Raw genomic sequence first — 15,862 nt, forward strand, 5'->3', positions numbered from 1 at the left:
AGTCGGCCTTTCCCTCGGGGAGCTCCCTGGCTGACTAAGGAGGCCCTCATAGCAACTGTGCAAGTTATGTACTAGGGAATCAGGCATTGCTGGTAAATTGAGACACCAGATAATTCTAGCTGGATGAAAGGTTTATTGATCTGCAAAGCAGCGGCTGAAGTAAAGACACCAGAGGTGGGGCAAGTGCCAGGTGTGTTTGGGAACTGTGAGTGGCCTGTTTGGCCAGAGTGCAGGATGCTCGAGGAGTTAGGGTGGACCACACTGGGATCAGATGGTGAAAGGCCATGACTTCCGCTGGAAGGAGCTTGTCACCAGATAGCAAGGAAGCACAAGAAAGATTTTGAACAGAGGAACCAAAGAGATCAAAGAGATCAAAGAGATAAGGAGAAAGCTTCTGTAGCAAAAAGAGCTTTTGGGGGTATGAGAGGAAGAAAAGTTCCAATTTGAACGGAAAAAGATGGCTAGTGGTACGATGTCTTGCCACAAAAATAAGAATTAATTTTGTGTAATTCACAATGGATTTTGTGAATATTAAGGATGTTTTCTCCTAAGAGAATTTTTCATTTGTAACTTCCTTCTTAAGTGGATCAGCATTCATATCTTTAGGGCTTGGCAAATAACAACCACAGGCTTTTAAAACGTGTTTTCTAGAAGTTGGTTGAAAGGAAATGATTACGAGGATCCTGCTGTTTTTCTTTTCTTCATTGTGGTCAGTATCTTCTGAATACTCATCCAGTACAATGCACAGATAACATTCAGGACTATCTGGAGAGAACATAGCTTGTACCCCCTGCCTTAGAGTTTTTAGTCCTAGAGAGGGATGACAAGCCAAATGTTTTGCCCCAAGCCAAAAACCTCCTCTGTATTGGCAATACCCATGCGTAGTTTGGCAGGGGCCCCGACCGTTTTGGAAAGGGCGGGGGGGGGGCTGGTGCCCAGCCTCTTTAGTTGGACCAGTTAGGGGAGGCTGCGGAGGAGGAGGTCGTACTTAGAAACTGGAAGAGATCTTGGGATCTCAGAGTACTGGCAGAAGCTCAGAGATAAGGCAAAGGGGGAAGGGAATAAAAGGTGACTGTGTTACCTTTTTTTGTGAGTGCCCACCTTATGCTAAGGTTTCCTATGCATGACCTCATGTAATGCTTTCAGTAACCCTTAGAGGTGGGTTGACCTTCTGACGTTACAGGTGAGGAATCTGATGCCCTGGGAACTTACTTATTTTGTACAAGTTCCCTTAGCGAGGAAGGGACCTGCCAGGAATGAATCCTAACTGTGTCACTCCTCAGGCTGTCCTCTTCCCCCCGCAGTGGGCTGCAGGGAGAAATGCCCATAGGAAGGCTGGTGCGGAGGAGGGGCTGTCTCACCTGTGCCAGGGAGTGTGCACGGGGAGTGGGGAGGAATAACAGAAGGGCAGATTAGCCAAGGAGAGCGACCCGCCCCCCCCCCCCCCCCCCACCATGCCGGGCATCCCTTGAAGGGCGGTGCCTGCCTGGAGGTGCTGTACTCTTGGCAATTTTGCAGGGACGTTGGCTCCGCTAACTCATCTTTCATGCTTCCTTGTTACTCAGTTGGTTTGCAGGGTTTGCTAGAATTTATACACACGTGTTGCCTTTGCTCATTCTGCCCACGTTTGTTGACAGCTGTTTTCTCCTTTCCTTTTGTTCTGTCCTGGCTCTGCAGGCTGGTATGCTAGCCTGGAGGCTGTCTCACTCCTTGAGGGGGTGTTTCAGATGCCGGCTGACTTGAGAGTCCCCTGCGAGCAGGGGGATATGGAGAAGCTGGGTGGCTGCCTTTGCATTCTGATCTTGCATCCAATAATCCAATAAGCTGGGCACATTTGAAGAAATACAGAGTTGTTTAGATCTGGCTGATTGAGCAACTCAGGGCTTTTTAATCGCGTCAGGCTAGGTCTTGTCAAACTGCATTGACTTAAGTAATGTTCCACGTCAGGACCTGCAGCTTTATGACACCAAAGCCTCGTCATTTCATGATCAGTCATCGTAAACGTATTTCATTTCCCAATAGAAAAGCTTTAGATCTAAATGAACCCCCCAGGACCCCAAAACATCTATTTTCTACCTGAGTGGCTACAGGTTTCAGGACTGTTATGATGCTTATGCAGCCATGTGTCCTTTTAACTTGGGCTCTGACCATTTTATTGTCTGGTTATGACTGTAGAGAGTGAGGGAGCTGGATATGTGTCCTTTCAAAACACCTTCTAAGTATGAGTAGTCAAAACTGGGTGGTAGACATGCCCGTTTCCCTTTATGACACGAATGCCACTTGGAGCCTTCTTCAGCCTGCACAGGGGTATCTGATCTCGCCTAGGAGAACCTAAGTCTCTCGGGCATTCTTGCAAGTTTGAATTCAGCTTTCTATATTTAGAAGAGAGGGAACAGAAATATTTAGTTAATGCTCAAGTCACCAGAGGATGAAAAGTTTTTAATTTCTTTAGAGGACTAGTGTGTGCTTCCAGGGCCATGCCAGCGTGCCCACGGATTACCTCTACCGTGGGAGTGTGGCCTGCTCTTGGCTGGGACAGAGCTCAGTCAGATGTCGCTGTGCTGGCTCAGCCTGTAGGGCGAGAGGCTGAGGATTTGCTTCCTGTGAGTTGAGCAAGCCCTTGTGTGCTGTGTGGTCTGCCGTTAGGGGAAAGGCTGCTGCCATGCAGTACCTCCTACCTGCTAGGTGCTCTCGTCGTGCGGCTGGGACACTCTGCACTTGCGCAGATGAGAGCTCCCTAATCGCGTCTGGGGGGCCCCTGTAGCTGTCTGAGTATTTGCCTTGGATATGCTGCCGTGCTTCTCTGGATTGCCAGCACTCTGGGCCTTCCTGGGTGGGGTTTGGAGATGGAGAGCCAGGCCCTGGACTAGGTCCTACTGTAGGCTTGACTGGGACTGAGTTAGGCAGCATGGCCTGGTGCAACAGGCGTGGCTGCGGACATTCCACATGGACAGGCCTGCAGTGTGAGTCCCAGCTCTGCTGTTCCCTGCCTGCCCTCGAGTACGGTGCTTAATTTCTCTGGGCCTCGCCTGCTTGGTGAAACAGGGAGGCCTGTTAATAATGATTGATTAATGATTATGTACATTAATACATAATACAGCGATACAGTAGTGCTTTGCGGGGTTGCTTTGAGAATTAAATGACAGGCCCTAGCACATCGTGGCCTCTCAGTAAATTTAATTAATAATAGTAGTAACCACCATCATACACATGCATTTGCTTTCTTTTCTCAGCAGTAAAGTAGAAAGAATCGTAGTTCAGAGTTTGAATCCTGGCTCTCAAAATTATCTCCCATTTCCTAGAAATAATAATTAAAAGAGTTAACACTTATTGAAGAATCATGTGTCAGGTATGCTAAATGCATTCTCTCTTAACTATACAACGGTCATATGAAGTAGATACTATTACTGCCCCATTTTACAGATGAGGAAACTGAGGGCTAGAGAGGCTAAGTTACACACCCAAGGTGACACCATAAAAAATGGGGGAGAGGGGCACCTGGGTGGTTCAGTCAGTTAAGCGTCCATCTCTTGATTTCCACTCAAGTCATGATCTCACAGCTTTGTGAGATCGAGTCCCGAGTTGGGCTCTGTGCTGATGGTGCAGAGCATGCTTATGATCCTCTGTCTCTCTGTGCCCCTCCCCTGCTTGTGCTGTCTCTCAAAAAATAAATAAACTTTTGAAAACAATGGAGGGGGGAGACTAAATAAAAATGTTGGTTTTTTTCCGACCCTAAAGCTGGTATTCTTAGTAACCTCTGTTTCTCTATCTGTACAATGAAAAAGTAAGCCTCAACTGGAATAATAAATGTAGCATCCTGTACATGGATACACAGATGCATACGGGGCGGGGGGGAGGTCTGCCATCTGGGGGTGGTGTTTAACCTGAAAAAGGGAGCTGGCACCCACATCCTGGGGCGCCTGGCTGGCTCAGTTGGTAGAGCGTCCGACTCTGGATCTCGGGGACGTGCGTTCAAGCCCCATGTTGGGCCGCGGGGCCTACTTTAAAATAGCCTAAAAAATAGGTAGCTTAGTACAAGTAGGAGTGATTGGGGGAGGCCTTGCTGGGCATGTAGCCCTAGGCCCCCATCCCACCCCTCTTGTCCTCAGTCTGACATGGTTTCTGCTGCCTCTTGCTCTAAGCAGCAGACCTGCCTGGACTGCAAGAAGAATTTCTGCCTGAGCTGTTCGAGCCAGGTGGGAAATGGGCCCCGCCTCTGCCTTCTGTGCCAGCGGTTCCGAGCCACGGCCTTTCGGCGGGAGGAGCTCATGAAGATGAAGGTGAAGGACCTCAGGGACTATCTCAGCCTCCATGACACCTCCACCGAAATGTGCCGGGAGAAAGAGGAGCTGGTGTTCTTGGTGCTTGGCCAGCAGCCCGTAATCTCCCAGGAGGGCAGGACTCGCGCGCCCACCTTGTCCGCGGATGTCCCCGAGCAGCAGGCCTTCCTGACCCAGCCTCGCGCCAGCACGGTACCTCCTACCTCGCCTCACCTCGCCTCTTCGTCCGCACAGGCCACCTCTGTTCCCCCAGCCCAGGCTCAGGAAACCCAGCAGGTATGCACCGGGTCACGGCCGCCCCCGGCAGGTCAGGGGGCTCCATGCGCTCTCCTGCTCGCTGTGTGCGAGTGGGCGCGAGGCTAAGTGTCCCTTCTGCCTACTGATGCAGGCATGTTTTCTGGACATCAGACCCCGGTTTTGTTTTTTTCAGAGACGATAATGCACAGCATCAGGTATTTTTGTGGTTTTTGTATTTTCTCAATACAGACATATATCCCTGTTAGTCAGTTTTTAAAAACTCATTGTTCCAGAAATATTGTGAGAAAACTGTTAATTCCAAATTTAGTCCTGTGCAGACTGCCCTCCTGCTTATCTTTGTTATCAGTCTTCCTTAGCCAGGTGGGGAGCTCGGTGCCTTAGTAACCGTCACAAGGCACATAGGAAAAGGCACATGGAGAGGGAAGGGAGAACGGAGGAACACTGCGACCCAGACACGGTCGCTGCTTCTCTCGCCAGTCACCGTTTGGGTCAGGTTGTGGTTGGTATACTATGGAATGGGAAGTGGCCTTGGCATCCTCCCAGGGGGCTTAGAAACAGCAGGCAAAGAGCAGCACATTGGCGGAGCTGTGAACCAGGCCTGGGGAGTACAGAGCTGCCTGTGCCTTCAGGAAGCCCCTGTGAGAGGGAAGGTAGATGTGCAAACCAGCTACTGGGTTAGAGCGAGGCCAGTACACTTACCCAGCGTGTCAGGAGTGGTGGCGCCCCAGAGATACACTGAAGTGCCTCGGTGACCCTTTTATTTATCTGGCATTAGGACCTAGAAGATCTGGTTTCCATATCCAATCTGTCACTGACTCTTTGGTCACCTTGGGCAAGCTTTGAGCCTTCATCGATGAAATGGGGTTTGCGATCCCAGACTACTTTTGCTCTCACCAGGATTTTTGGAGAACTGGCTGGTGTGACAGCGGGTCTGAAGACCTGGGAGCCTCTTACAGCTGGCTTAGCACTAGTGTTAGGTCCTGTGCAGGCCGTGGCTGGCCGCTGCCTCTTGCTTCTGACTCCCTCCTTCGCCGGGACTGGGCCCCTGATTCAGCTCTGGCAGGCACTGAGGCATAAAGGCCAGGGTGCTGGCTTACTTCACCTGCAGTAAACTCACTTAGCTCTCTTGGGGGCTGTGGTGTGCCCTCTCCCCAGCTGGAGTTTAACTCTTCCCTACACTGGGGCTCTGTCTCCTGGCAGGTTTTACCCCCTAGTATGACTTCCTCCCTTGGCTGGGTTGAGCACTCCTGTTTATGGGGAGCCCGGAAAGTAACTTGAGGAAATTGCTGTTCCCTAAAGAACTTTCAGGTGGGTTTTTCCATGAAAGGAGTAGGTTCTTAACTTCCTGCCCTTAAGCAGAAGTTCCAGGCTGCACCCGCAGGTCACAGCTCACATCCCCTGTTCTGGTGACATCTGCAGTTTTCAAGCCAGGAGAAGAGACATGGGAAGTCAAGTAACTCGTGCAGGCTACCTGCACCTAGGATGCAAATCTGCCATGGCGTCCGCTCCAGGCTTCTTTCCCTTCCCCTTAGCACCCTGGCCATCATTACTAGGGATAGAAGTGGGTGGAATAAGCAAAATAGTGGGTAGACACTAGTTATAGATTTTGATTTAGCCAGTGGGCAAACTGAAAAGACAAGAGCATGCTTTGCAGTATGGATTGCAGTTTCTCTTTCTAGGAAAAAAAGGACATACAGAAGCTGTCTACTTAGGAGGTTAGGCTCGGAAAGGCTTTGTAACTCCAGGAGACTGGTGGGTACCACATCCACGTAAAGCTAAGGGAGAACCAGATACTGTTTTGGGGGCATCCCCATACGTGTATGCTACATGTGTGATCTCACCACCACCTGGCATTTTTGGTGGTGGTGGTGATTTTTACTTTTCATTTCCATTGTAGTTATTGGCCTCTTCTTAATTAGCTCTATGTCATGCATCGTAATCTGGGATGAGTGGTTGGGGCCATGGGGGACTGGTTTCCTGGGCTGTCCCTTTATTGTTCTGAGAGTCTGGAGGAAAGGCCTGTGAGCTCAGACACCTGTTTGCTCCTGGCTCACACCAGGGCCTTTGCTTGGAGGGAGCAGTGGGTGAAGAGGCTCTAGTTAAGGGGGTTGTGGCTTAAATGGTGATGTGGGGGTGGGGTGGGGTGCCTGGGTGGTTTAGTTGGTTAAGCATCTGACTCTTGATTTTGGGTCAGGTCCTGATCTCCCACTTTGTGAGATTGAGCCCCGTGTCAGGCTCTGCTTACTGACAGTGCAGGCCTGCTTGGGATTCTCTCTTCCTCTCTCTCTGCCCCTTCCCCACTTATTCTCTCTCTTTGTCTCTCAAAATATACATTAAAAAAAATGGTGATGGAACTAGGAGGCTCACAGTTTTAACTACTCTTTGACAAAGCCTTTTGAGAAGTTAGAATTTTAAACTCCTTAAGCATAGACATCTGTCTTTATAGTTTTAGGCTAATAGATTCTCTGGTGCATTAAGGTAATTTTTGACCAGGTATCAAGATAGCTCTTAGTAATTGTGTGCACTGCTGGTCGGAGCACATTTCTAGAATGTAAGAGCGGTGACTGGATGGAAGAGAGGGAACAGAGTGATAAGGGTCTAAAAAGTCTCATCTGGGTCAAATGAGGAAGCCAGGGAGATAATGGTGTGGAGGCGAGAAGACATGACGTGAACAATTTGTGAGAAGATCGTGGACATTGGTTCCAGGGGTAGAACCAAGGATGGTGGGTAGAAGTTACAGGAAGGGAAGTTTGGGATCAGCGTCAAGGAGAACTTGGATGGCAGTTAGAGAGCAGCCTGCAGTGCAGTGGACCTGTGGTCCTCCCCTCACTTGGACTGTTCAAGCTGAGATCACATTGATGGTGAGTGGCCACTAATGCCACCCTGGTGGTGAGCAGAAGTAATGCATTGCTTGTCTTTTAGAGTTGAAATCTATTTGTATTGTTTCTCCGCCCGACAGAGTCAGTATTAAAGAGCAGTCTTCTGTAATGCTGTGGTTCGAGACACCAGATTTCCGGGGGAGATGGGAATACGTTTGGATATGGTATGAGCTGGGAAGAGGCCCATGCTGTGCAAATCCCTGGGTCGTCTCTGTGGATGTGATGGCACCTTTCTCTTCCCACAGGCCAATGGCCATGTGTCTCAGGACCAAGAGGAACCCGTCTACCCGGAGAGCACAGCCAGAGCACCTGCTGAGGATGAGACCCAGGTGGGGCCTCTGCTTGGGTCTGTGCCTTTGCCTTTGTTCTTTCACTGGTGTTGCCAGGCTGTGATTGGGACCCTCTCAGCGGACTCAGAAGTGAAGAATCAGCCTGTGATGATAGTCCTACAATTCTGTTTTCAGGGGTGGAGCTTAGTGTTAGCGTTCCAGATAAACCTTGGAAGCCGTCAGTTGTTAAGTGAGGAGTTGAGAGGTCACAGTGGAGACCAGGGAGCCTCGCGGCCCCTTTGTTTCTAGTCTCTTGCCTTTCTGTAAGTCACCAGAGGGCAGGCTCCTGGTGCTGCCGCGCAAATCTTGTTGTTCTTTTCTTCTGCTTCTAGCACACAGTAGCTATTGTCAGGAGAAGGAGGTCAGAAAATCAGGAGGAAAGATGAGACGGAGTTCAGGCTTCAGCCACGGCGGGGCCAGTCCAGAGGGCACAGCCAGCAGGGCCACGAAGCTGTGGTCAAGGTCGCGTACAGAGGAGTGCTGGCCAGGGAAGTCTGCCTCTTCCAGAGGGAAGCAGAACTCACTCCAGGGGAGAGGGGAAAGGCCAGCACCATGCTTGGTGGTTTCTTGTGTTGCTACCTTTAATCTTCACAGGAACCCTGTGCGGCAGGACGGCAATTTCTCCTTTACGGAGGGGAAAGACGGGCTTAGAGAGGCGAGCAACTTGCTCGATGGTGTTTAGCATCGGTCGGTGGAGGAGTCAAAATTAGGGCCGCGTGACTCAAACCGGTGCGCCTTCTCCTGTATGACACTGGTTGGTGGGTTTGGGGCTGGCCATGCCTGAGCCCAGGACTGTGGGTCAGGAAGAGACTGGGGGCTCTTTTGCAAAGCAAAGCATCAGGCCAGGTCCTCTTCCTGCCTCTGTTCCTACTTACTTCTTGAGGTCGGGCCCAGAAGTATGGTCTCTTGGCGAGAGCTTGGGAGGTAAGAGCTGAGCCCACCGATCTCACCGTTGCCATTGCAGTCTGTCGACTCAGAGGACGGCTTCGTCCCAGGCCGGAGGGCCTCTCTGTCTGACCTGACCGACCTGGAGGACATTGAAGGTCTGACCGTGCGGCAGCTGAAGGAGATCCTGGCGCGCAACTTCGTCAACTACAAGGGCTGCTGTGAGAAGTGGGAGCTGATGGAGAGGGTGACGCGGCTGTACAAGGACCAGAAGGGCCTCCAGCACCTGGGTGAGGGGCCGGCTGCGCGGCAGCTGCACACGGACCCGGACTGCTTGCTTGCTCTCACTCTAAAGCCTGACGGCACCGACCTGACTAGATTTCTGTGCTTTTAGCCAAGGAAGGAGTCACCTTATGCATCTGCACCGGCCAGTAATAGCTGCCATTTGAAGTTGAGTGCCAGGACCGGGTTAGGCACCGTGTACATTCATTTAATCCTCAGAGCTGTCTGCGAAATAGGCATGATTGGCATTATCCTTTTATTGTAGAGCCTGTATTTGAACTGAAGGCATCCTGGACGGAGTCCATAGCCTTTCCCACAACGTGTCCCCCTCCCCCCCTCCCACCCCGCCATACCCCGCCCAGCAATACCCTCCTGAGCAGTTGGGAGATGAGGTGCGTCTGCACACGTGGTACAGGGGAATAGATCTATTCTGCCTGATCGTGGGCTTTCCCTGCAGTCATTTCCCAAAGCATTCTACACGGCATCAGTTTTAGGCAGTGCCCAGTAAAATATCTAGACCTGTGGTTGAATGAATTTGGGGAAAGAACTTCGTCTCCCTATTATCAATTCATGAGGGATGCCATAGGAAAGGCAGAGAAGTCCTGTGGAAGAGGAGTGTGTATTCAGCTGTTTTTAAACTCCTCTTTTCCTAAAATTTCACCCAGAGCCCTCTCCTCCCCACCTGATTTAGCTTCTGCAATCAGCATTTTGATTCCGTGCATGCTGTTGGTGGTCGAGATCCGATTTCAGGCTCTCCTGTCCCACTAGTTTATCAGAGTTGAGGATGTCTGACTAGTCACCTGCTCACAGACTCACTTTCCTCTCTGGGATTGTCCCCAAAATCCCTGTAGAGTTGTGATGTCCTGGGGAATAGGACATGGCCCCATGGGAGCACCTCATCCAGACTCCTTGGCTGACTGTTCCTTCCTTCTTGATGTTAATGCTGCTTCAAAAGTGATAGAAAAGGATACTGTGCCTCTGCAGGGTCCTGCCTACTTGGCAGTGTTGTTCATCCAAACCAGTGGAATCCCTTTTACCAAGACTGGACCGGATACGCCAGCGGGAGTTGTGTGTGAGCTCTGAGCGTGTGAGCGAGGAGGGCGGGCGTCTGGCTGGGCTCTTGGCCAGCCTGGCTCCCAAGCAGGGAAGCGGTCCGAGCACAAAGTGAGGACAGGCTGGTTGGAGACGTTCGTCATGCCATCACACATTCAGACATCTTCTTTTTCTTTCCTTTGCAGTGTGTGGTGCTGAAGACCAGAACGGTACGTAGTTGCTTCTATTTGGGACCGTGTTTGGACTCTGAGCTCTTCTGTTTTTCCCCTCTGCTAACCCTGCTTCCTCTTAGCAGGCTAAGAATTGTGAGCGTATTGGCATCTAGAGAGCATAGGGGAAATTTCACAGAGAACCAGGGCTTCTCAGCATCTTTAAAAACTGTCCTTCTCGCCTCCCTGGGAAAGCTGGGGAAGGTGAAGAGTGGCAGCCTACCCAGGGGCAGACTGATGTGCATGTCTCGGGGTTGCCAGAGCTTGGGAGTCAGCATCTGTAAAATATTTACCAAAGTGAGTGGTGGCGCGTGTCGCATTCGCTTCATTTTTCATACTCCTGCTGCTAAGGTGCTCCTTCCCCTGCAGTTTTCTCTCTGTTCTGGTCTGAGTGGGGAGGGTCTCTGTGTGTACCTGCAGAGAAATCGCCTGACATGTTTCACAGCTCCTGGTGCCAACCAAAAAGAGAGGGAGGTGACCTGAGCCTTGTTCATACAGGGCTGGGCGGTGGCTGGAGCTGCTCTCGGGATGGAGCAGGAAAGGTGTCACATGTGATGCTCTCTGACCACAAGACTCCTATACCACCCTGCTGCCACACCCCCACCTGGGTGTTAAAGACAGCCACTGGGCCTGCAGGTACCCCAGAAAGCACTACAGAAATATGGCGGGGCCTGGGCTTCATTCTAAAAACACCTTCGTTCTGCCTTTTGAAAGCCTCAAGGCTGTGCGATTGAGCTGTGCCCCCAAGAGAGAACTTTCAGAAGACTCTCCCAAACTTGTTCTTTAGTAAAATGGCCTTTTGCTCAGATAAATCCTCAAACATTGAGTTCTCGGCCCCCACAAACCCTTGGGGGTTCTAGACTCACCCCCTCTCCTGATGCCAAGATCAGGCTAATCCACATGCTGTCTTTTTTGTTTGTTTCTCTGGGAGAATACTGGCAACTGAGTAGATGGGTTTATTGTTGTTCCTAAGAACAGCAATCAGTATGATATTCTGTAGTTCGCTCTAGATCATTTTCTGTATATAGTTCAGTCCTTTCCAAACCCCTGTTGGGGCCAACAACTGCTTGAAGGGGCCAGTAGGTTTCACAGCTTTCCTTTCACAGCTAGCCCACCTCAAATGTTGTCTGACTTTTTGAATAGTCCAGGAAACAGAAGAAAGTGCAGAGCAGCAGTGGCATGGGACAGGTGACTGGCACGCGGCCAGCTCCCTGCTTATGGCTACCTGGTTTGGGCTACCATTTAAAACATGCTGGGTATGGCTGGGATTTTGGACGTGGATTTTCTGTTTGCACTAAACTAGGATCCTGGCCATGCCCACTGCACCTCATCACTGGCCCAAGCCAGCCAGCTGCTACTAGCTCTGTGCACGGAGCAGCTGATACTAATTCCATAGTCCCTGTCCTTGGGCCACTTGCCCGGAAGGCCTGCCTGCTGGGATTCGAATCCTGGCTCCTCTACTTAGCAGTTGTGTGTCCTTGGGCAAGCCACTTAACTCCTTGGCCCCAGGTGCCAAGAGTACCTACTTCCTAGTTTCTAATGAGGATTCAGAGAGTGAAAATACGCAAAGCTCTTAGGACCCTGCCTGGCACAGCATTCCGCAAACGTGAGCTGTTAGCACTCCTTTGGGAGATGTTCATTTTTGAGACATTTAGAGAACACCTACCACATGACTGGCATGTTAGGGATTCAAAGAGAAATACCTGACCTCAGAGCACACAACAAATGCTAAGTGTAGAACTGCAGAAATTGATGGAATTTGTTGAATTAAGGAGCTCCTGGTGTGGTGGGGGAGATCAACACTGTGATCCAATGCGAGGAGCAGGCGTCGGGGGATGGGCACAGAAGTGGGAGCTATGATCTCTGCTGGGCTCTTCTGCCCCTCCGAGGAGGAGGCCCTGGGGAGGTCTGTGGGATAGCACAGGGGGCCCCCCTGATCCTTGGCTATATGAAATCGGGGATATGTTTACCGATAAGCCCTGCCATCCTTAACGAGCTGTTCACTACAGTACCATTTAGATCTAAACTTCTTGGAACCAGTTCTTTATCTTTTCAGCATGTTCTGCCTCAGGGGATAATGAGTCCCCAAGTGCCACTTTCTCACCATATTACATCCTCAACTGTCTGAAAATTCTTTTAAGCTTTGAGGATTTGGCCTTATTTAGTTCTCCTGTGCTGGCTTGTGTTTGATCTCTGAGTACTTTATTCTTCAGATCCGTAGCCTGCCCCACAGAGGCGCAGATTAAGCACGCAGCTGGGATTGAGGACTGGAGGGGGGAGATGTCTGCCTGGAGCTCCAGTTGAGGGAAGTGTGTGGACTGGGGCGTTTGTTCTCTTCCACACTCACAGCCTCCCCTCCCCTCCGCCCGCTTCCTGCCCGGTGTTTGTACAGGGGTAGCGGCGCCGTCCAGTGTGGAGGAGAACCTGTGTAGGATCTGCATGGACTCGCCCATCGACTGTGTCCTGCTGGAGTGCGGCCACATGGTGACCTGCACCAAGTGCGGCAAGCGCATGAACGAGTGTCCCATCTGCCGGCAGTACGTGATCCGAGCCGTGCACGTCTTCCGATCGTGAGGGCTTGCATCGGCTTCTTCAGTGCCTTATGGGGACGTAGCTTGAGGTGTCTGGGTTCCAGACTGGGCAGCTCGCGGAGGGGCAGGCTAACAAGAAAATCTGCAGTGCTCGTAAGACCGGGGCAAGCAAGGATGCTGTCACCTCTGGGCATGCCTGTCCTGCCGCGGAGGCGCACCTCTTGGCTGGCAGCGCCGGAGGCCGGTGGAAACCGGAACAGACTGCACGGGCAAGTCTCTGTCTCAGTGATCTTGGGGTAATGATGGCACCTGATGAAGAGAGGACTTGCCAGAACTTGGACCGCATCTTCCTCCTTTCCTCCGAAAGTCTAACAGTTTCATCCTTGTGTACCCCACCCGTCCTTCTGAGCTGCCTGCCTCTGGCCTTCACCGGTCAGAAGTCCTGGTAGAAATGGTTCTCTTCCTCCCCAGCACATTTGGATTTATTTCTGCTCTGGCTTTCTGTGCTTTAACCTACCTTTGCTAACGTCTCTGGCTACATTGCCTAAAATCCATTTGTTTCTTCAGACCAAAAAGATGTTAGCTTACCAGACCGAGAGTGATCCTCCTTGGGACTGAATTTGGACCAGTAAACTTAGCTCTGGTGAGAAACAAAACTCAACTGCTACTGAAAAATTTCAAAGTCATGAAGAGTTGCTTCCTTAAGTGCTGGGACTGGAAGCGATGAGTCTCCTGACCCCAATCCCGGCTCCCAAACTGCTGGGAAGTTTGAGTCCGTTTGCGTGAGACGGCTCACACAGCCTCTCTGCTTCTCTAGGGCCCACACACCATCCCTGTTAGTTTGAGAGAAGGGAAAGTGTTGGGTGGAAGCAGGGGCTTTCTGCTTAACTTTGACTTCTCCAGCAGACAGGAATAGCAAACCACTTTCCTCTGAGAATGAAGTCCCACTCTTTTCCATGGTCTCACTGAAGGCAGACAGCCTTGCTCTCCTCTAGCCAGACTTCTCCTGAAGTTCCTGGAGACCAAACCTCAACACCCGAGGGGTATCTGAAGGTACCGAATGAGACTGGAGTCAGCTGTTGAGCAGACAGCTGCAAGTCTTAATTCCCCAGGTTGGTGGGGACTCTCTACTCCCATTTCCTTTCTCAGAACACTGACTTGAGGGCAGGTCAGGAAGAAGCACTCTCAAGGTCCTTTAGAAAGACCATACATTGAGCTAGAGGATTCTTGAGCCCTTTTAGGGTTGTTCTACCACTGGAAGAGCCAAAGGGCTTAGGTTTGCTGGAGAAGCTTAGTCAAGAACCCACACACATGCTATCGAAGAGCCGTGTGTGCGGCCATCACCAATGGATAAACTACACAAACCCTAGACACCGAGGGCCTTGGCAGACCACCACCCCCACCCTACTCCCCTGCCGAACAGTCAAGTTCTCTCAGACTGGAACCTAGCATGACTTTGGAAGACAGTGGGAAACTCCAAGGGGACCTGTTTATCGGTACAGACGTGCTTAGGCTTTCCCCCATCATCAACCACTATTCCCCTTCAGAGGAGTGAAATGATTGCATAAGGTGGTTGCCAGTTGAACCACTGGGCCACTTACCTTGACGTTACACCAAGCCCTGGATGACTGGATTCTGGGACTCAGCCTTTGTAGGAATTGGGGGAATCAAGAGGTCAGTGAGAGGACCTTTGACCTTTCTGCTGGACAGTAAATATTATGGTTTACAATGCGTACCAGTTTGGCAGAGAATTCCACCACTTCTCGATTCCACTGTGAAACAGGTCTGTATTTATGCAACTCAGTTAAGATCTAGCAATAACTTCAGGGCAGATGCTGGCTCTCTCCCTAAAACTTGCTTTCACTGCTGAGGCCTTCCCTCTCCCCACCTCCCACAGTCCCTCTCCTAGACAGAAGTTATGAATAATATCCTGAAGGTTAGTAACCTCAGTAAGAATTATAACTGGTATCGTTTCATTCTGGAGAAAGAACTTGCCTTGGAGTCTTTTGATCTATTTTGACAAAGGTTTTCATTCAGGAAAAATGGTGTCAAACCACCCCGATTTGTTGTCATCCATCATTATCATACCAAATAAAGGCTGGGAATTCAAGATCCCATTTCAGTCACTATCTAATCTAGGTAGAAAACCTGATTTTTATCTTTGAGTAACCCCCATCCCCACCCCTCATGGATCCTTGGGTCTTAATTATCATGAAAACCTCTAATTCTTCCAGTTATTCCATGGCTTTTGCTGTGATTGTTCTGAGATTTCATTTGAGACTTGTTTCAAGACTTAGGAGAGCTGACTGGTTCATAATATATTGGAATAGTTGGATCCAAGCTAGTAAGAATAAGCTGTACAGGAATTCATGCACAATATATATTGTATAAATTGGTTGAAATCTTGGGGACATGAATGTGTTACTTCAAGTGGCTTATATTAAGAGTCTTCAGAATTACTTGGGTGTTAAAGCAAACCCAAATGTGTATTTTTTGTTACAGAGCTCTGCTTTATAATTTTGTAATAAAATTTCACTATAGAAGCCTGTCTCATCTGGTGGGAGAACACCAGAGGTCTGAGAGTTAAGACTGACAAGAGAGTTGATACACCACAGGCTAATCCCAGGCTGTGTGCACACAGGCATGCTCTTGAGAGACTGCATTATTTGTGGAGATGCTTGGGCCACTGTGGCCTTATTGATATTCCTGTTCAACAGATGGGGAAACTGAAGTTTGGTGCTGTTTTGACTTGTTCGAGGTCTTACAGCTAGAGTATGGGAGAGTATGGGAGAAGTATGGGAGTAGAGTATGGGAGTATGGGAGTATGGGAGTAGAGTATGGGAGTATGGGAGAAGCCACGGAACAGCCTACGAGAGGACGGGAGCTGCGTAGCAAAAGAACCAGCCTTAAGACTAAATAGCAAGAAACACCAACTGAGTTCAGACACTTGACGCTGATCTCATAGAGATGGGCCTCGAAGATGTGGGCAGAAAGGAATCTGAGGACAGCCAGTGTGCCCAGTCAAGACTTCAGGTGACCCTGGGAGACAGAAGGTAGTTTTTGGATACAGCTGTAGTAGTTATGGCTCAGAGGTCACCGAGCCTTGTGGGCAGCTAGCTGTGTGCACACAGGCCTGTGTGAGGAGAGCTAGATTCC

The 15,862-nt window shown here is 50.3% G+C and overlaps 1 protein-coding gene across 10 annotated transcripts in view; it reads left to right on the forward strand.

Moving 5' to 3' along the window:
- Positions 1–15,249, forward strand: part of RFFL (ring finger and FYVE like domain containing E3 ubiquitin protein ligase) — a 65,982-nt gene extending 50,733 nt beyond the window's left edge. For 7 of the 10 annotated variants that reach the window (XM_053893510.1, XM_019423942.2, XM_019423943.2 and 4 more), the window contains 5 exons: positions 4,143–4,556; positions 7,663–7,746; positions 8,711–8,921; positions 10,152–10,175; positions 12,568–15,249. In XM_053893510.1, the coding sequence (XP_053749485.1) occupies positions 4,143–4,556; positions 7,663–7,746; positions 8,711–8,921; positions 10,152–10,175; positions 12,568–12,749 (915 nt within the window). In that variant the 3' untranslated portion in view covers positions 12,750–15,249. The remainder of the gene's footprint in view (positions 1–4,142; positions 4,557–7,662; positions 7,747–8,710; positions 8,922–10,151; positions 10,176–12,567) is intronic. The other 3 variants (XM_053893511.1, XM_019423940.2, XM_053893512.1) reach the window with 3 other exon arrangements.
- Positions 15,250–15,862: the final 613 nt, after the last annotated feature.

The sequence above is a fragment of the Panthera pardus genome, unplaced genomic scaffold (assembly GCF_024362965.1).
Source record: "Panthera pardus isolate Hobbes unplaced genomic scaffold, ASM2436296v1 HiC_scaffold_3, whole genome shotgun sequence".
Taxonomy (NCBI): domain Eukaryota; kingdom Metazoa; phylum Chordata; class Mammalia; order Carnivora; family Felidae; genus Panthera; species Panthera pardus.